Genomic DNA, 21,417 nt, shown 5'->3' with positions numbered 1-21,417 from the left:
CCACCGTATACACAATTTATTGACGGTCGATGCTGCTGTAATCTGAAGGGTTGTGTATGAGCTCCTTTAGAGGATCTGTAGATATTATACACAAGACTAGATAGAAAATGGATCCAACAATGTGAGGTGTCCACGTCTGCCGGACTTATAAAGCTCATCATGTGCACAGGGGCTAACCCTGATGGGGTCAGGACGGGAGGGACTGCTTACACCCTCGCCCATAGTCTCATCCATCTGAAGATCATTTTATTCCATTCTCTTTTCCTAGATATTTAATGAAGTTTCTGGCAAAGCTGGCCGAACAACAGGCGGTGAACAAGATGACCCCGAGTAACATAGCCATTGTGCTGGGTCCCAACCTCTTGTGGGAGCACAGTGAGGGGTAAGAAGACCACCTGCGGGGTCACACGTCGCTGGCAGGTCCCACTACTATCCTCATCATCCCTTCCTTCCTCCCTTCTAGGGACCCATCGGTGGTTGACATGGCGTCGGCTTCCCCCATCCTGGTCGTCAATGTTGTTGAAGGACTGATAAGTTTCGCTGCTGAACTTTTTCCTGAAGGTAAAACGCTTTTACTAATTCTGTCACAAGTCGTCCATCCTGTTTGCTAGTCCACCATCTTCTGGGCTAAGAGAAGGGCGATGAGGGGCAGCCGGACACGATACGGGATCGGGGCAACCGCGACTATTAACTCCTGAGATGCCAATCGGGGTGTGCTGCTCCGAGGACGCCCCCTTCCGTCTGTTCATCACGCCCAGTAACATGATTACGGGGTGCCAATAGGGTGCCACGTTATCATGGCTGAAGACCCCCATAGCTGCCAAGTTGGCACTTGAGTGATTTCAGGGATATACTACGATAGTAGTGATCAGACGATCGCAGCTTCAAGTTTCCCAAAGGAACAAGTCTTTAAATTAAAAAAATAAAATATATATATATGAAAGTAACATAAAGTTTAGCGTCCACGCTCTTCCCCCTTTAAACCCATAATGACATCCGCCATAGATTTATGGAAGTCGGTAGCGGTGATATGGAGCAGGCTCATGGGTGCCATACCCAGCAGATAACGGCTTCATTCACATGTTGCTTTTATGCTGCTTTTTTTTTTTTTGCAGCCAAAACCTGATCTCTTGGAAGTAAAAAGCTGCAGCCAAAATGCAAGTTTTGCCCCTTATTTTGCTGCTTCTCTTTTCTGCGTTTTTCAGGGCTCCGAACCTCAGCTTTGCTTCCACCTTACAAGCACAAACAATACGAGGCGTAAGGCGCAGTGCACACAAGAAACATTTATAGAAAAACAGCAAATTGGTCGAGGCTTTGATTACTTTCACACATATCACACAAGTAAACTACTAACCCCAACATCCATGCTCATATCGGACACCAAGACATTGTTTATTTATTTTACTCCCTTATATAGCGCCATTAATTCCTCAGCGCTTTACAGACATCATCATCACTGTCCCCATCGGGGCTCACAATCTACATTCCCTATCAGTCTTTGGAATGTGGGAGGAAACCGGAGAACCCGGAGGAAACCCACGCAAACACGGGGAGAACATACAGACCCCCTGCACATAGCGTCCATGGTGGGGTCCAGGACCCCATTGATGCAAAACAGTGCTAACCACTGAGCCACCATACTGTGCTAACCACTGAGCCACTGTAAAGTGCTAAGCACTGAACCAATGTGCTGCCCATTAGGGTTTTTACCGGGAAATCACAGAAATAAATGGGTTTCACATCCTGCTGTAGCTGCATAAACTGATGGCAATGGTTTCTGCTGCATTTTTGCACTTTCTCATTGCTTTCTATGGCTAAAAAATGCAAAAACGCTGAAAGAAGTGACACGCTGCTGTTTTTCAATTCAGTCCGGAAAAATAAAGCGAGTATGTTCATGAGAATTCTGATATCTCAGAGCTTTTGCTAGTACTGTAAAAGCAGCTTTTAATTTGCATAACAAAATGCAGCAACAAAACGCAGCAAAAACGCAACGTGTGAACATAGCTTAAGGCCCCTTTCACACGTCCTGATATTTTCGGTACTGGAAAAAACAGTACCGGAGATGTCCGTGTCTGGCACCTGTGTGCCACATCTGTATCACACGTACCGGAAATCAGCAGTACAGTTCGTGTTGTTCCCAAGAGCCGGGTGCTGGAGGCATCTGTCATCATTGTCCCCCGCCTGCGCTCAGATTAGTGTGAACCAGGGACAATGTTCAGCCCCCGCTGTCTACATTGAGTGTAAAATGAAGAATAAAATAAAAAACACATTATACTCACCTTTACACCTAATTCCCTGAAGCCATTGTCTCCTGTAACCACACCAAAAAATAAAAAAATAACCATATCCCTCACCTGTCTGAAGTGAAAAGAATCCAGTGTCCTACATCGTAATCCATCTGACCAACATTTCTGTATCAAGGTCTGCGGCGGCTTGAGGCAACCGCTCATGCTGAGGAGCAGAGGAGTGTGACTCAGTGAGCACAGAGCAGTTCAGGGGCCTGCTCGCTACAGTGAGTCATTCTGCCCTGCTCCTCAGCGTCAGTGGTCGCCTCAAGCCATCGCTTCTGCTGATGAAGAAATTTCACACAGACGGATTACTAAGTGGGACCCTGGATCATCTACACTTCAGAAAGGTGAGAAAAATTGTGATTTTTTTATTTTCATTTTTGGTTTGGTTACAGGAGACAATGGCTTCAGGAGATTAGGTGCAGAGGTGAGTATAATGTGTTTTTTATTTTATTCTTCATTTTACACTTGCTGGACACAGCAGGGGCAGACTACTACTCTCAGCAATGTCCCCTGCTGACATTGATCTCAGAGCAAGCAGGGGACAATGAAGAGAGTTGCCTTCAGCACCCGGCGCTTGAGAACAGCGCTAACTGTACACTGATTCCCAGCGCCGGTACGTGTGATCCGGATGACACACGGATGTCATCAGTGTGCACGTGTGCGGGACATTTTGCGGCCCGTGCTGCTGATAAATATTGTACATGTCAGCGTGTTTTGCCCACAGACACAAGGTCGATGGAAACACACTGACATGTGCAGTGTGTAAGTGTCTCCAGTAGGTACCGGACACACTGACGTGTTAATGAGGCCTTACACACATCCCGGACCTGTCTCTAACAGCTGCCCGCGACTGCTAGCCTGTTAAATACTGCTGATATTCACAGCCAGCATGGGGGCATCATTCTGTGAGCCCATTGGCACCCCCGTGATACGATTGCCGGCTCCGATGGGTTGCTATGATAGGTGGGGGTCTGTTGAATATCTCGGTGCCTGTCATCATGGAGTTCCTCTGTGATGGGCTTCAGAGACCCTGATTTTTTACTATATGCAGCAATGCTGTGATACTGCTGTATAATGCACAAATGATCAGAGAGATCGCAGGGTCGAGTCCCCTAGGAAAATAATATGAAAAGAAACCCATAGAAGTTCGAATGGCCACCCTTTCCCCCCCAATAATGATAATGAAAAATACACACGTGGTATCGCTGCATCCACAAAAGTCTGATTTATCAAGATGTAAAAAATATAATCAACTCGATCGTTAAACTCTGAAAACAGAAAAAAAAATCAACTGTTTTTTTTTTTTATTGCTGCAACACTAAAACTGGTGGAAGAAGTGATCAAAATGTTCTATCTATCCCAATATGATAGTAATAAAAAGGTCATCTCAATAAATAAGCCCTTGCACAGCTCCATCCACTGATAACTGAAAACCTTACGGGTCTCAGAAGATGGCGACACAAGGAATTCAATATATTAGACTCCGTCAGAGGAGTGCGGTGGTGACCGGCTCCGCTCTCCCGATGGAGAACACATTATATTCAGCCAACAATTAAATATCTGGACAAATACCGGGACACCTCTCGTGAATGTCCTCAGATCTCACCAACCTTCCTCCAATGTTTACTAGGACTCCAGCGTTCTAGACTGGAGGGTGTATGTGGAAACAGAGCCTGGCTTTATCTTTTTTTCCCAGCGCTAGATCAAGAACAAAAGTTCTTCTCAAAAGTAATAAGCCTGATCTAATAAAAGCCAACACAAAGTGGAAAGATCCCAGATGCTCAGATGCCATAATGTGAAGAATTAATGGTTACAGGGGTGATGGGGTGATGGCCTGATAGACATTCAGGATGGATTGGAGAGGAGAGAGTTTGATTAGAAGGACACCGATCAGTAGACGGTTCCCGTACTCTAAACGAGAGTGAATAAGAGTGACAGTAAGAGTTTTTTCAGAGTCAAAGGTGAGAAAAGGTCGGATTCTGGAGAAGTTCTTAAGGTGCAGGTGACAAGAGCGAATAATTGAATAAATGGAAGTTGTGTGTCAAATATGACTCCAAGAGAGCGGGCGTGCTGCTTGGGAGTTATGGTGGCACCACCCAAGGAAATTGCAAAGTCAGATATAGGTAGATTAGTAGAGGGAGGAAAAATAAGGAGTTCAGTTTTGGAGAGATTGTGTCAGATAGAGGGAGGACATGATGTTACAGTGGATGAAGTCTTCTGCTGAAAGTGATTTTCTCCACTGACTCTCAGCACACCTTCAGCAGAGCTGGAGGAAACGTGTCTGCATCGTGTGCCAGGGCTGCCGTCTATGCCGGGTCGTTTTGCGTGTAGCAGGTGCTGCTTCATCCAGGGCGCTCTGCAATGTGTTATAGTGTGACAATGCTAAGTCTGGACAGGAGAGGGAGAGGATGGGAGATAAAGATGACTGTAGATTGTCCATGAGCTGCTGAATATTGATGGCATGTAGATTTCCGTGTGTATGGTAAGTGGGGGTGTCCCTGGAGAGGAGATCGTTCTTGACAGAGAAGGAAAGAAGGTTGTGGTCAGAGAGTGGGAGAGGGGAGTTAGTAAAGTCATGCAGCGAGCAGAGTCATAAGAAGACCAGGTCCAGAGTGTTCCAGTCTTCTTGTAGGAGAGTTAGTAAACCGTGAGAGGCCGAATGAGGAGGTTAGAGAAAGAAGATGAGAGGCAGATTAGGAGAGGGGATCATGAATGGGGATATTAAAGTCGCCCATGATGAGGGTGGGGATGTCACAGGATAGAAAGTGAGGAAGCCACGTAGTAAAGTGATCCAGGAACTGGCGGGAGGAGCCTGGAGGGCGATATACAACCACCACTCGCAGGGAGAAGGGTTTGAAGAGCCTGATGGTGTGGACTTCAAAAGGAAGGAAACACAAGTGAGGGAAGCGAGGGATGACCTGTCAATCACTCTGATCACATTTTGTAGAGGTCGATTTTGGGGTGTCAGAAAACTATGTGACTTCTACAGCACTGAGCGGGTTGACTCCAGGGATTGGACACGTCCCCACAGCAAGCTTCCCATTTCCAGCCACCTCCTGCAGGTAAGTCCATGGATGTGTTGGTGATCTCTACTTCCTGTTTGTGGAACATTAGTATATGGGAGGGGGAAAACTTTTCCAGATGGGTGGTGACCATGGCGGCCATTTTGAACTTGGCCATTTTGGATCCAACTTTATTTTTTTCAATGGGAAGAGGGTCATGTGACACATCAAACTTATTGAGAATTTCAACCTCTCCTGCAGCAGAGTAGTGTGTGAGATATCAGGGTGCGAGACGTCTGTGTGTGTGCGAGATGTCTGTGTGTGTGCGAGATGTCTGTGTGTGTGCGAGACGTCTGTGTGTGTGCGAGACGTCTGTGTGTGTGCGAGACGTCTGTGTGTGTGCGAGACGTCTGTGTGTTTGCGAGACGTCTGTGTGTTTGCGAGACGTCTGTGTGGGTGCGAGACGCCTGTGTGTGTGCGAGACGCCTGTGTGTGTGCGAGACGCCTGTGTGTGTGCGAGACGCCTGTGTGTGTGCGAGACGCCTGTGTGTGTGTGCGAGACGCCTGTGTGTGTGCGAGACGCCTGTGTGTGTGCGAGACGCCTGTGTGTGTGCGAGACGCCTGTGTGTGTGCGAGACGCCTGTGTGTGTGCGAGACGCCTGTGTGTGTGCGAGACGCCTGTGTGTGTGTGTGCGAGACGTCTGTGTACGTGTGTGTGCGTGCGAGACGTCTGTGTACGTGTGTGTACGTGCGAGACGTCTGTGTGTGTGTGCGTGCGAGACGTCTGTGTGTGTGCGTGCGAGACGTCTGTGTGTGTGTGTGCGTGCGAGACGTCTGTGTGTGTGTGTGTGCGTGCGAGACGTCTGTGTGTGTGTGCGTGCGAGACGTCTGTGTGTGTGCGTGCGAGACGTCTGTGTGTGTGTGCGTGCGAGACGTCTGTGTGTGTGTGCGTGCGAAACGTCTGTGTGTGTGTGCGTGCGAGACGTCTGTGTGTGTGTGCGTGCGAGACGTCTGTGTGGGAGACGTCTGTGTGGGGGTGCGAGACGTCTGCGGGGGTGAGACTTCTGCTTGGGTGAGACGTCTTCGGGGGTGTGAGACGTCTGCGGGGGTGTGAGACGTCTGTGCGTACACTTGTCCATTATGCATGTGTATATGATGTGTACCTGCTGAGTGTACAGGGAGTGATTTTACACCCATCAGTATACAGTACTGTATTCTACAGCTATGACATCATTGATTGCTGATGTCACAGCTGTAGAAATGATCCGGATCGTCGTAGGACAGCCGTGATCGTGGATTGCGTATTTGACAACAGACAAGTGAGGAATGTTGTTTGTTTTTTTCAGGAGATCGAGACGCCCTCCATTACTAACCTGGGCTTCATGTCAGCCAATACAAGGCTGATGTGAACCCCAACCCCATTACCCCACTCGCCACCGCTACACGGCAGTGGGCAGTGGGAAGAGCGAGGCTAAGCTCCAGATTTGGCGCATCTTATGGAAGCTCCATTTCTGGGACTGCTGAGGGGTGATGTTAATAGCCGTGGAGGGGTCTAGTATTCATGGCCCCTTCCCTGGCTATTAATATCAGCCTGCAGTTGTCTAGTTTAGCCTTTGCTGGCTAGATTTTATAGGGGGACCCCATGTCAATTTTTTTTCTGGGGTCCTCCTGTAATCTAGCCAGTAAAGGCTAAACAAACAGCTATGTGCTGATATTAATAGCCATAGAACATTGTTGGCTAATGGCCCCTTACGTGGCTACTAATATCAGCCCCCAGCGGTCGGCTTTCCCTCTGCTCTTTATAAAAATGACGCGGGAGCCCACTCCATTTTTTTTTATTTTAGGCTCTGTGTCCATAATTCAGACGTAGCAGCGCTTTGGACGCAAATTTTTGCTGCGTCCAAAATGTTGCATTCTGTTGAACGCAGGTAAATCCACATGTGTTCACTGAACCATGAGGATTTACTGTATTCAATACTTTCTAGTGGTCAAATTTCTGTTGTGGAGACTAGCGACTCTAGAAGAGAATTTGACATGCTGCGGTCCTGAAAGACTCACCGCATGTCAGTGTCCGCGGGTGATCCGCAGCCTCAGATGCACGCATAGCGGACATGGGATCCCATCCACTATGCTGTAACATCTGGACGCTGTATATACACGCAGCGTCAAACCTGCAGCGGCTCCTGACCGTGGCCACGTACCCAAACTCAGCCGCAGCATGTCAACTTCTGTAGCGGACACACTAGTCTCCGCTGCAGATTTTGACCGATTTGAAGTGTCGTTATATGTGCTGGATTCACATTTACCGACAACAAAAGTGCGGCATTATAACTCCGCATTTTGGACGCAACATAAATACGTTGTGTCCAAAGCGCTGCTGAGTGCTGATCGGGGGGACATAGGGGCTAACGAACCAGCTGTGAGATGTGATTTAATGGTCAGGGACCATGTTTGCCTAATGGCATCTTCCCAGGCTGAAAAAACAGCTCACAGCAGTCGCATAAATTACGTGAATAGAAATGCTAATGAAGATTGGGTGAATGGGACTAGCTGACACCCAGCTCTTTTGTTTGGTAATGTCAAGTTGTCAATCAGACCTTTTCATGACCAAACAATGTAAAGAAACACACGCAGTGTAAACACTTTATTTGAAATACAACAGACCCATTCTTTAATCATTTAAATGAACCAAAATACTCACCCCAGTTCTATGGTAATCCGAGGGCTTAAGCAGTGTCCCACCAACTTCATTTAGCTTCATTGATGCTCAAAAACGCTTATCAAATTCTTAAAAAACGTATGTGAAAACGCGTCAAAAATGCATGTAAAAAGCGCATGCGTTTTTTCTGGCAAGGAGAGACAAAAATACTCGGAAATTTCTGCTGCAAATCTGCATCGTGGGCACAAACCCTCACACTAGTTTCATCCAAAGTGAGCAGAGCTGAGGTGGAATGGGGGTTACACGCTGCAGCTCCTCTAATTGGTGACGAGCTGCGGTGTATGTTATGCCATAAATCTTAATCCTGGCCATGGAGGTGTACTTTAAGACACACCAGGCTTCAATAAGAAGCGTGTAATAGATCCAGCGTCTCTCACTCCAGCACATCTCCTCATCAAGCCCTGAATGAACAGCACCGCTCTTGGGTCTTGATGAATCAGGGCCATAGTAGCTGCTGTCTTGCCTTAAAGGGGTTGTCCACTATTCAAACAACCCCTTCTCAATCCCTATGTTTCCCCCAGTATAATATCACCCATAGTCACCTCCAGTGCTGGCGCCATTCCAGCGGTGTCGGCACTGGATCTCCCAGGCATCACGTGATATTGTTATGTCATGTGATCACTGCAGCCAATCAGCGCTTGCTTTGCTTTCCTCTCCTACAGACATAATTGACATCTAGGGGAAGTGAGAGGGCGGCCACAGCTCTCACTTTCTCTGGATATCTGACCTTTCCGCAGGAGAGGAGAGCAAGGGCGGCGCTGATTGGCTGCAGTGATCACATGACATAACAATATCACGTGATGCCTGGGAGATCCAGTGCCGACACCGCTGGAATGGCGCCAGCACTGGAGGTGACTATGGGTGATATTATTGTACTGGGGGAAACAGGGATTCAGAAGGGGTTGTCTGAATAGTGGACGACTCTTTTAAAGGGAATTTGTCATGTGAAAAAACAACATAAATCTGCAGGTTCACAGTGTTCTAAAGGTGCCCTGCCGCCGGGGGGAGTTCACTTTACTTCTCTGATTTTCAGTCATGGAGGGGCGCACCTTCAGTCACCGCTCAGCACATAGTGAACGGCGGCTGTTACCGTGCACCATCACTGACAGCCAGCTCTATACTGAGGCACTGCTGAGCCGGCTGTCAGTCGGTGCCGGCTGTCAGTCAGTGCCGGCTGTCAGTCGGTGCCGGGGGCTATGTACTGAGAGGGGACTGAAGCCGCACCTGTTGCTCCTCTGACCGAAAACTGGAGGCCTCTGGGACGAATAAAGGCCAAATGAACCCCATATGTCTAGAGTTAATAGCATTTTGGGATGTGGCCGGTCCTTTTTAAAGAGTTTGTGTCCCCAGCGTGATGAATAAAATAGAAGCGCACTTCCTTCAGGAGCAGCGCAGCTGTCACCACATTGTCTATGGCACAAGAGCAGGCTGCAGATCATCAACGTCCTGTGATAGTCTGCAGCGCTTATGTGCATAAACAATGTCATGAGATTGCTAGGTGACACCGCACTCGGAGCGGAGGAGGGTCATTGGTCTAGGTGGCAAGAAGGCATTTTTTTTTATTGCGCAAACTAGAAGCATTCAAAAGGGGCTGTCTTCTGGTGAGCAATCCCTTTAATGTGGATACTAAGCGTTTTGTCTGATCAGTGCTGTATTTTTAGCATAGTCTGCAGTGTGATGATGGTCGGCAGTGTGATGATGGTCTGCAGTGTGATGATGGTCTGCAGTGCGATGATGGTCTGCAGTGCGATGATGGTCTGCAGTGCGATGATGGTCTGCAGTGTGATGATGGTCTGCAGTGTGATGATGGTCTGCAGTGCGGTGATGGTCGGCAGTGCGGTGATGGTCGGCAGTGCGGTGACGGTCGGCAGTGCGGTGACGGTCGGCAGTGCGGTTGACGGTCGGCAGTGCGGTTGACGGTCGGCAGTGCGGTTGACGGTCGGCAGTGCGGTTGACGGTCGGCAGTGCGGTTGACGGTCGGCAGTGCGGTGACGGTCGGCAGTGCGGTTGACGGTCGGCAGTGCGGTTGACGGTCGGCAGTGCGGTTGACGGTCGGCAGTGCGGTTGACGGTCGGCAGTGCGGTTGACGGTCGGCAGTGCGGTTGACGGTCGGCAGTGGGGTGACGGTCGGCATTGCGGTGACGGTCGGCATTGCGGTGACGGGCGGCAGTGGGGTTGACGGTCGGCAGTGGGGTGACGGTCGGCAGTGGGGTGACGGTCGGCAGTGGGGTGACGGTCGGCAGTGGGGTGACGGTCGGCAGTGCGGTGACGGTCGGCAGTGGGGTGACGGTCGGCAGTGTGATGATGGTCGGCAGTCGTCTGTGTTGAACTGATGTCTATTCACCCTATGGCCACTTTACATATTTAAAGTGGTTGTTTAACACATTTGATTGGTGTAACAAGTAAAGCAAAATGTCGGCACAACCTGTCAGGGTATGTGCTTGCTGTCGGGGTATGTGCCCGCTGTCGGGGTACGTGCTTGCTGTCGGGGTATGTGCCCGCTGTCGGGGTATGTGCCCGCTGTCGGGGTATGTGCCCGCTGTCGGGGTATGTGCCCCTGTCCGGAGCCGCCTGCGGCCCGACGCTGCAGAGTACCCGCCGGTGGCCATTTATTTTTCACCTGCGGACTTTCCTCCTAGAGGTTCGGTCTATGTGGAAAGCCACATGCGGACCCGCAAGAGGAGTTGACATGCTGCGGCCTGTAAAGACGCTCCACATATCCGTGTCCGCGGGTGGTCCGCGGGTGGTCCGCAGGAGCACGGAGACGCGTAGTGGACATGGGATTTCTACAAATCCACTATGCTGGAACATCTGGACGCTGTATAACACGCAGCCTCAAACCCGCAGCGGCTCCGGATCGTCTGCACATACCCTCAGTGTTCTATGATTTGGGTGACGGACACTCGTATGTGGGCTGATGAGTTTTGTTTTTGTGTCAGGGCTGCTTTTTGGTCCCAGTCCGTTTGTCTGAGAGCAGCGTAATGTAGAGACAGAGAGCCTGATTCCAGGGTTGTGTCACTTGCTCAGCAGCTTGCTGTAGTTTCAATACATTCAGTGTTTTATAAGCAGGAGATTATCACTGCTTGACTAGGTCTCACGTGCAGACCAGTCCGGCTAATCTGTGTAACTCCGCCCCACCACTGATTGGCAGCTTGTTGACAATATACAGTGGGGGAAATAAGTATTTGATCCCTTGCTGTTTTTGTAAGTTTGCCCACTGACACAGACATGAACAGTCTATAATTTTAACATTGAGAGCTAGAAAATCAAAAAAAATCAAGAAAATCACATTGTATAAATGAGATAAATGTATTTGCATTTTGCAGTGAGAAATAAGTATTTGATCCCCTACAAACCATTATGAGTTCTGGCTCCTACAGACCAGTTAGACGCTCCTAATCAGCTCCTTACCTGCAGTATAGACAGCTGTCTTACATAGTCACCCGTATAAATGACTCCTGTCCACAGACTCCATTAATCAGTCAGACTCTAACCTCTACAACATGGGCAAGACCAAAGAGCTTTCTAAGGATGTCAGGGACAAGATCATAGACCTGCACAAAGCTGGAATGGGCTACAAAACCATAAGTAACATGCCGGGTGAGAAGGAGACAACTGTTGGTGCAATAGTAAGAAAATGGAAGAAATACAAAGATTTTCAGTCGACATCGATCTGGGGCACCCTGCAAAATCTCACCTCGTGGGGTATCCTTGATCATGAGGAAGGTGAGAGATCAGCCTAAAACTACACGGGGGAAACTTGTTAATGATCTCAAGGCAGCTGGGACCACAGTCACCAAGAAAACCATTAGTAACACATTACGCCTTAAAGGTTTAAAATCCTGCTGTGCCCGCAAGGTCCCCCTGCTCAAGAAGGCACATGTGCAGGCCCGTCTGAAGTTTGCAAATGAACACCTGGATTATTCTGTGAGTTATTGGGAGAAGGTGCTGTGGTCAGATGAGACAAAAATGTAGCTCTTTGGCATTAACTCAACTCGCCTTATTTTAGAGGAAGAAGGATGAGTACAACCTTAAGAACATCGTCCCAACCGTGAAGCATGGTGGGGGAAACATTATACTTTGAGGGTGCTTTTCTGCAAAGAGGACATGACGAGTACACCGTACTGAAGGGAAGATGGATGGGGTCACGTATCGCAAGATTTTGGTCAACAACCTCCTTCCCTCAGTAAGAGCATTGAAGATGGGTCGTGGCTGAGTCTTCAAGTAAGACAATGACCCAAAACATACAACCAAGGCAACAAAGGAGTGGCTCAAAATAAGCACAGTAAGGTCATGGAGTGGCCTAGCCAGTCTCCAGACCTTAATCCCATAGAAAACTTATGGAGGGAGTTGAAGCTCCAAGTTGCCAAGCGACAGCCTCAAAACCTGAATGATTTAGAGATGATCTGCAAGGAGGAGTGGACCAAAACTCCTCCTGACATGTGCACAACCCTCATCATCAACTACAAACAACGTCTGACTGCTGTGCTGCCAACAAAGGTTTTGCCACCCAGTATTAAATGTTGTTTGCCAGAGGGATCAAATACTTATTTCTCACTGCAAAATGCAAATAAATTTATCTCATTTATACAATGTGATTTTCTTGTTTTTTTGGATATTCTATCTCTCAATGTTAAAATTAACCTACCCTTAAAATTATAGACTGTGCATGTCAGTGGGCAAACTTACAATAACAGCAAGAGATCAAATAATTATTTTCCCCACTGTATAGAGGAAGCTGCCAGTCAGGGGTGTGGGCGGGGTCACATGCAAGAAGCCACCAGTCAGGGGTGTGGGCGGGGTCACACGCAAGAAGCCGCCAGTCAGGGGTGTGGGCGGGGTCACACGCAAGAAGCCACCAGTCAGGGGTGTGGGCGGGGTCACACGCAAGAAGCCGCCAGTCAGGGGTGTGGGTGGGGTCACACAAAGGAAGCCGCCAGTCAGGGGTGTGGGCGGGGTAACACACAAGAGGCTGCCAGTCAGGGGTGTGGGCGGGATTACACCCAGGAAGCTGTCAGGGGTGTGGGCGGGGTCACACACAGGACACTGTCGGGTGTGGGCGGGGTCACACACAAGGCTGCCAGTCAGGGGTGTGGGCGGGGTCACATGCAAGAAGCCACCAGTCAGGGGTGTGGGCGGGGTCACACGCAAGAAGCCGCCAGTCAGGGGTGTGGGCGGGGTCACACGCAAGAAGCCACCAGTCAGGGGTGTGGGCGGGGTCACACGCAAGAAGCCGCCAGTCAGGGGTGTGGGTGGGGTCACACGCAAGAAGCCGCCAGTCAGGGGTGTGGGTGGGGTCACACAAAGGAAGCCGCCAGTCAGGGGTGTGGGCGGGATTACACCCAGGAAGCTGTCAGGGGTGTGGGCGGGGTCACACACAGGACACTGTCGGGTGTGGGCGGGGTCACACACTAGGCTGCTAGTCAGGGGTGTGGGTGGGGTCACACACTAGACTGCTAGTCAGGGGTGTGGGCGGGGTCACACACTGGAAGCTGTCGGGGGTGTGGGCGGGGTCACACACAGGAAGCTGTCAGGGGTGTGGGCGGGGTCACACACAGGACACTGTCGGGTGTGGGCGGGGTCACACACAAGGCTGCCAGTCAGGGGTGTGGGCGGGGTCACACACTAGGCTGCTAGTCAGGGGTGTGGGCGGGGTCACACAAAGGAAGCTGTCAGTCAGGGGTGTGGGCGGGGTCACACACTAGGCTGCTAGTCAGGGGTGTGGGCGGGGTCACACACTGGAAGCTGTCGGGGGTGTGGGCGGGGTCACACAAGGAAGCTGTCGGGGTGTGGGCGGGGTCACACAAGGAAGCTGTCGGGGGTGTGGGCGGGGTCACACAAGGAAGCTGTCGGGGTGTGGGCGGGGTCACACAAGGAAGCTGTCGGGGGTGTGGGCGGGGTCACACAAGGAAGCTGTCGGGGGTGTGGGCGGGGTCACACAAGGAAGCTGTCGGGGGTGTGGGCGGGGTCACACAAGGAAGCTGTCGGGGGTGTGGGCGGGGTCACACAAGGAAGCTGTCGGGGGTGTGGGCGGGGTCACACAAGGAAGCTGTCGGGGGTGTGGGCGGGGTCACACACAGGAAGCTGTCGGGGGTGTGGGCGGGGTCACACACAGGAAGCTGTCGGGGGTGTGGGCGGGGTCACACACAGGAAGCTGTCGGGGGTGTGGGCGGGGTCACACACAGGAAGCTGTCGGGGGTGTGGGCGGGGTCACACACAGGAAGCTGTCGGGGGTGTGGGCGGGGTCACACACAGGAAGCTGTCGGGGGTGTGGGCGGGGTCACACACAGGAAGCTGTCGGGGGTGTGGGCGGGGTCACACACAGGAAGCTGTCGGGGGTGTGGGCGGGGTCACACACAGGAAGCTGTCGGGGGTGTGGGCGGGGTCACACACAGGAAGCTGTCGGGGGTGTGGGCGGGGTCACACACAGGAAGCTGTCGGGGGTGTGGTCGGGGTCACACACAGGAAGCTGTCGGGGGTGTGGTCGGGGTCACACACAGGAAGCTGTCGGGGGTGTGGGCGGGGTCACACACAGGAAGCTGTCGGGGGTGTGGGCGGGGTCACACACAGGAAGCTGTCGGGGGTGTGGGCGGGGTCACACACAGGAAGCTGTCGGGGGTGTGGGCGGGGTCACACACAGGAAGCTGTCGGGGGTGTGGGCGGGGTCACACACAGGAAGCTGTCGGGGGTGTGGGCGGGGTCACACACAGGAAGCTGTCGGGGGTGTGGGCGGGGTCACACACAGGAAGCTGTCGGGGGTGTGGGCGTGGTCACACACAGGAAGCTGTCGGGTGGGCGGGGTCACACAGGAAGCTGTCGGGGGTGTGGGCGGGGTCACACAGGAAGCTGTCGGGGTCACACACAGGAAGCTGTCGGGGGTGTGGTCGGGGTCACACACAGGAAGCTGTCGGGGGTGTGGTCGGGGTCACACACAGGAAGCTGTCGGGGGTGTGGTCGGGGTCACACACAGGAAGCTGTCGGGGGTGTGGTCGGGGTCACACACAGGAAGCTGTCGGGGGTGTGGTCGGGGTCACACACAGGAAGCTGTCGGGGGTGTGGGCGGGGTCACACACAGGAAGCTGTCGGGGGTGTGGGCGGGGTCACACACAGGAAGCTGTCGGGGGTGTGGGCGGGGTCACACACAGGAAGCTGTCGGGGGTGTGGGCGGGGTCACACACAGGAAGCTGTCGGGGGTGTGGGCGGGGTCACACACAGGAAGCTGTCGGGGGTGTGGGCGGGGTCACACACAGCTCAGCATCTTGACCACTTCTACATCTACAACATATAAAACAGAGATTCTATGAAAACTCCACCAAGCAGCCCAGTAAGTGACGTTGCTGGAATCAGGCTCTCTGTCCCTACATCCTGCTGCAGACTACACATTACGCTATTGATGCATTGGTGTCTATTGCAGAGAAGCTGAAGTCCTGACTGATCTTTCATCACCTCTTGTTGAGGCCGGAAGTAACACATCGATTCCACCAGAATTCAGCCCAACTACAGCTCGGAAAGGTGAGAAAAGCCGTTAACGTCTTCATTATCTGGAGACCTCATGCTAAGCACTGAGCCTACTGTGCCGCACTTAGGAACTGGCACCGCCGAGCCTACTGTGCCGCACTAAGAGACTGGCACCACTGAGCCTACTGTGCCGCACTAAGGGACTGGCACCACTGAGCCTACTGTGCCGCACTAAGGGACTGGCACCACTGAGCTTATTGTGCCGCACTAAGGAACTGGCACCGCCGAGCCTACTGTGCCGCACTTAGGAACTGGCACCGCCGAGCCTACTGTGCCGCACTAAGAGACTGGCACCACTGAGCCTACTGTGCCGCACTTAGGAACTGGCACCGCCGAGCCTACTGTGCCGCACTAAGAGACTGGCACCACTGAGCCTACTGTGCCGCACTAAGGGACTGGCACCACTGAGCTTATTGTGCCGCACTAAGGAACTGGCACCGCCGAGCCTACTGTGCCGCACTTAGGAACTGGCACCGCCGAGCCTACTGTGCCGCACTAAGAGACTGGCACCACTGAGCCTACTGTGCCGCACTTAGGAACTGGCACCGCCGAGCCTACTGTGCCGCACTAAGAGACTGGCACCACTGAGCCTACTGTGCCGCACTAAGGGACTGACACCACTGAGCTTATTGTGCCGCACTAAGGGACTGGCACCACTGAGCTTATTGTGCCGCACTAAGGAACTGGCACCGCCGAGCCTACTGTGCCGCACTAAGGAACTGGCACTGCCGAGCCTACTGTGCCGCACTAAGAGACTGGCACCGCTGAGCCTACTGTGCCGCACTAAGGGACTGGCACCGCTGAGCTTATTGTGCCGCACTAAGGGACTGGCACCAATGAGCTTATTGTGCCGCACTAAGGAGCTGGCACCGCCGAGCCTACTGTGCCGCACTAAGGAACTGGCACTGCCGAGCCTACTGTGCCGCACTAAGAGACTGGCACCGCTGAGCCTACTGTGCCGCACTAAGGGACTGGCACCGCTGAGCTTATTGTGCCGCACTAAGGGACTGGCACCGCCGAGCCTACTGTGCCGCACTAAGGAACTGGCACCGCCGAGCCTACTGTGCCGCACTAAGAGACTGGCACCGCTGAGCCTACTGTGCCGCACTAAGGGACTGGCACCGCTGAGCTTATTGTGCTGCACTAAGGGACTGGCACCAATGAGCTTATTGTGCCGCACTAAGGAGCTGGCACCGCCGAGCCTACTGTGCCGCACTAAGGAACTGGCACCGCCGAGCCTACTGTGCCGCACTAAGAGACTGGCACCGCTGAGCCTACTGTGCCGCACTAAGGGACTGGCACCGCTGAGCTTATTGTGCCGCACTAAGGGACTGGCACCGCTGAGCCTACTGTGCCGCACTATGGGACTGGCACCGCTGAGCCTACTGTGCCGCACTATGGGACTGGCACCGCTGAGCTTATTGTGCCGCACTAAGGGACTGGCACCGCTGAGCCTACTGTGCCGCACTAAGGGACTGGCACCGCTGAGCTTATTGTGCCGCACTAAGGGACTGGCACCGCTGAGCTTATTGTGCCGCACTAAGGGACTGGCACCGCTGAGCTTATTGTGCCGCACTAAGGAACTGGCACCGCCGAGCCTACTGTGCCACACTAAGGAACTGGCACCGCCGAGCCTACTGTGCCGCACTAAGAGACTGGCACCGCTGAGCCTACTGTGCCGCACTAAGGGACTGGCACCGCTGAGCTTATTGTGCCGCACTAAGGGACTGGCACCAATGAGCTTATTGTGCCGCACTAAGGAGCTGGCACCGCCGAGCCTACTGTGCCGCACTAAGGAACTGGCACCGCCGAGCCTACTGTGCCGCACTAAGAGACTGGCACCGCTGAGCCTACTGTGCCGCACTAAGGGACTGGCACCGCTGAGCTTATTGTGCCGCACTAAGGAACTGGCACCGCCGAGCCTACTGTGCCGCACTAAGGAACTGGCACCGCCGAGCCTACTGTGCCGCACTAAGAGACTGGCACCGATGAGCCTACTGTGCCGCACTAAGGGACTGGCACCGCTGAGCTTATTGTGCCGCACTAAGGGACTGGCACCGATGAGCTTATTGTGCCGCACTAAGGAGCTGGCACCGCCGAGCCTACTGTGCCGCACTAAGGAACTGGCACCGCCGAGCCTACTGTGCCGCACTAAGAGACTGGCACCGCTGAGCCTACTGTGCCGCACTAAGGGACTGGCACCGCTGAGCTTATTGTGCCGCACTAAGGGACTGGCACCGCCGAGCCTACTGTGCCGCACTATGGGACTGGCACCGCTGAGCCTACTGTGCCGCACTATGGGACTGGCACCGCTGAGCTTATTGTGCCGCACTAAGGGACTGGCACCGCTGAGCCTACTGTGCCGCACTAAGGGACTGGCACCGCTGAGCTTATTGTGCCGCACTAAGGGACTGGCACCGCTGAGCTTATTGTGCCGCACTAAGGGACTGGCACCGCTGAGCCTACTGTGCCGCACTAAGGGACTGGCACCGCTGAGCTTATTGTGCCGCACTAAGGGACTGGCACCGCTGAGCTTATTGTGCCGCACTAAGGGACTGGCACCGCCGAGCCTACTGTGCCGCACTATGGGACTGGCACCGCTGAGCCTACTGTGCCGCACTAAGGGACTGGCACCGCTGAGCTTATTGTGCCGCACTAAGGGACTGGCACCGCTGAGCTTATTGTGCCGCACTAAGGGACTGGCACCGCCGAGCCTACTGTGCCGCACTATGGGACTGGCACCGCTGAGCCTACTGTGCCGCACTATGGGACTGGCACCGCTGAGCTTATTGTGCCGCACTAAGGGACTGGCACCGCTGAGCCTACTGTGCCGCACTAAGGGACTGGCACCGCTGAGCTTATTGTGCCGCACTAAGGGACTGGCACCGCTGAGCTTATTGTGCCGCACTAAGGGACTGGCACCGCTGAGCCTACTGTGCCGCACTAAGGGACTGGCACCGCTGAGCTTATTGTGCCGCACTAAGGGACTGGCACCGCTGAGCTTATTGTGCCGCACTAAAGGACTGGCACCGCTGAGCCTACTGTGCCGCACTAAGGGACTGGCACCGCTGAGCTTATTGTGCCGCACTAAGGGACTGGCACCGCCGTGCCTACTGTGCCGCACTATGGGACTGGCACCGCTGAGCCTACTGTGCCGCACTATGGGACTGGCACCGCTGAGCCTACTGTGCCGCACTAAGGGACTGGCACCGCTGAGCTTATTGTGCCGCACTAAGGAACTGGCACTGCCGAGCCTACTGTGCCGCACTAAGGGACTGGCACCGCTGCGCCTACTGTGCCGCACTAAGGGACTGGCACCGCTGAGCTTATTGTGCCGCACTAAGGGACTGGCACCGTCGAGCCTACTGTGCCACACTAAGGGACTGTGCCGCACTAAGGAACTGGCACCGCCGAGTCTACTGTGCCGCACTAAGGGACTGGCACCGCCGAGCCTACTGTGCCGCACTAAGGGACTGGCATCGCCGAGCCTACTGTGCCGCACTAAGGGACTGGCACCGCCGAGCCTACTGTGCCGCACTAAGGGACTGGCACCGCGGTGCCTACTGTGCCGCACTAAGGGACTGGCACCGCGGTGCCTACTGTGCCGCACTAAGGGACTGGCACCGCGGTGCCTACTGTGCCGCACTAAGGGACTGGCACCGCCGAGCCTACTGTGCCGCACTAAGGGACTGGCACCGCCGAGCCTACTGTGCCGCACTAAGGGACTGGCACCGCCGAGCCTACTGTGCCGCACTAAGGGACTGGCAGCGTCTGGGCTCGCATAGCTCTTTTATATGCTAGGATTCACTGTATTTCTTTTATTTTTCAGTGAAGCGACCAGCTCCACAGCGTCCCATTGCTCCTCCATCTGCGCCACCTCAAGGATCTACCAACAATGACAACTTCGAAGAATTCCAAACTCCCCAACCAATACCTAGGAGGAATATTGGTGGCAGTCTTAAAGTACCAAATGTGCCCCCACCTAATCCGCCCCCGCCAGCCAAGGGCCCTAATGAGAAAGCAGAGGGAGGACATACAGGGAGAATTGCTCCACAACCTCTACCCAGGAACCGCATTCAATCTGCAGACAACTAGAAGAACAGAGTTCTCCACCGAAAACTTTTATTTCACACAGACTGCTCCAGTCTAAGTGCAAGAGACTCATGGTAGAAATCTTCCGTCGTGTGTTACCTGATAATATGCTGCAGCTTCTTATGGGATCTGGTGCAGAACCCTGGACAGACACCATACTGCTTTTAACTTTTGTATAAAACATGGGACTGGCTCCTGTGGTCATTAAACAGTTAATTAACTCCATTTATTTTAAGCGTTTCCATCCACACTATGTCGATGCTAAAAGTGTAATTGATCATAGTAAATGAATAATAAAATATTCAGCTGCACACTGGGGCATGGTGATAATTTACCCAAAGGAGCAGAGTAAGGGGGTGGAGAGCGGAAGAGGTCATCGCTCAACGCTCCACAGCACGCACAACCAAATGGCGCCATCTGCTGGAGAACCGAACAGACGGGAACTGAAAGATGGAGAGAGGATTCTCTGAGGGAAGAGCTTGAAGGGGACGCCAGGTCAGGTAACAGCTGTGGCGCAGTTGATAAATCTAAAAGGCCGGAGTGGCGAAGCAAGAACTCAGTTGGTGCCAGAATGTGAGAAGGAGAGGATAAGGGAGCAGTGTAAAGAGCGCGTGGTCACTCCCGGAACGTAGCTAACTATGAATGACTTGATACCAGAGCAGGTGAGACATCGTCGGTCAATCGAGGCGCCACGTCCGGACTTCGCCGGTCAATCGAGACGCCTCGTCCGGACTTCGCCGGTCAATCGAGACGCCTCGTCCGGACTTCGCCAGTCAAGACCCGAAGGTCGGACTCTGACCTTCAGACAAGACAGAATGTCGTGCTGACGAGAAGTTCTGAGTGAATCGGGCCATTACTTCCAGCGTAGACTTATGGTACAGTGTGTGGGCCGGGGCAAAGGGAACAAAGACGGCCTGCACGACAAACACTCTGGGTACCAAGTGACTTACGTCTTGGAGACTTGCGGCCTAGCGGAGAGTACCACTGACCCCAATTAGGGTCAGTGTAACAACCAGAGGTTGAGGGTTGTAAGTAATCACCTCGGCAGGTTAACGATGCAACAATATTTTAATAATCACATCCATGGTAATAAAGCAATTCCAGGTAAGTGGCCAAAATACAGTTCTCTCAGTCATCAAGTTCCCAACCTGGGATTGGTAGTTCCACTGACTTTGTGCCAGGCCATACTCACTGTCTCGCAACTTTTGGTTGGCCCACAGATTTCGTATCTCCAGCCAGTATAGTCTGTAGCCACAGTCCATGATCCTCTAGATGGCAGATAAAACGATGAAAGCACAAGTATCCAGCAGCAACAATCCTTTTAAGAAAGTGTAAATCCAAACGACATAATCCATAATGGTAACATGTTTATCCATCCATCCTACCAAGTCCACCGTCTCCATCCTCCTCCTTCAATGTCCTTCCACACAACTCTGACTAAAATCATGTCTCTTCTCCTTCACTGGGTTGAGCCCCCTGAATGGACAGAAGAGCTCAGCCCTCCTTCCTCCAGCTAATTGTGTCTTACTGGAGATATTTCCTCAGGTGGAAGCCATCGGAGACTGCATGTGAGACCCCCTGTGGTGACGGCTCCTCTGCGTCTATACTCTTTCCATCTACATAAGGGGTCCAAGGGGTCCGTTGGCTGAAAGAACATTGGCCCAAGGCCACTGAGATAAGGTCACTGAATGGAATTGATATCTGAGGTTGAACTAATGAGCAAACAAATCACTAACAAAACACAAAAATAAGATCTAAGAAAATGGGCGCTCAGTGCTGGAAAAGTATTTAGTAA

The 21,417-nt window shown here is 52.8% G+C and overlaps 1 protein-coding gene across 2 annotated transcripts in view; it reads left to right on the top strand.

The window, feature by feature from the left end:
* Positions 1 to 19,933, top strand: part of SH3BP1 (SH3 domain binding protein 1) — a 258,494-nt gene extending 238,561 nt beyond the window's left edge. For both annotated transcript variants that reach the window (XM_073645218.1, XM_073645219.1), the window contains 5 exons: positions 269 to 382; positions 464 to 561; positions 5,239 to 5,353; positions 15,427 to 15,524; positions 19,360 to 19,933. In XM_073645218.1, the coding sequence (XP_073501319.1) occupies positions 269 to 382; positions 464 to 561; positions 5,239 to 5,353; positions 15,427 to 15,524; positions 19,360 to 19,625 (691 nt within the window). In that variant the 3' untranslated portion in view covers positions 19,626 to 19,933. The remainder of the gene's footprint in view (positions 1 to 268; positions 383 to 463; positions 562 to 5,238; positions 5,354 to 15,426; positions 15,525 to 19,359) is intronic.
* Positions 19,934 to 21,417: the final 1,484 nt, after the last annotated feature.

This window comes from Phyllobates terribilis, unplaced genomic scaffold (genome assembly GCF_046119375.1).
Source record: "Phyllobates terribilis strain yellow unplaced genomic scaffold, ASM4611937v1 Scaffold_8__6_contigs__length_399053987, whole genome shotgun sequence".
Taxonomy (NCBI): Eukaryota; Metazoa; Chordata; class Amphibia; order Anura; family Dendrobatidae; genus Phyllobates; species Phyllobates terribilis.
Note: the sequence above shows the minus strand (reverse complement) of the source record. Positions and strands in the feature narration are given on the sequence as shown.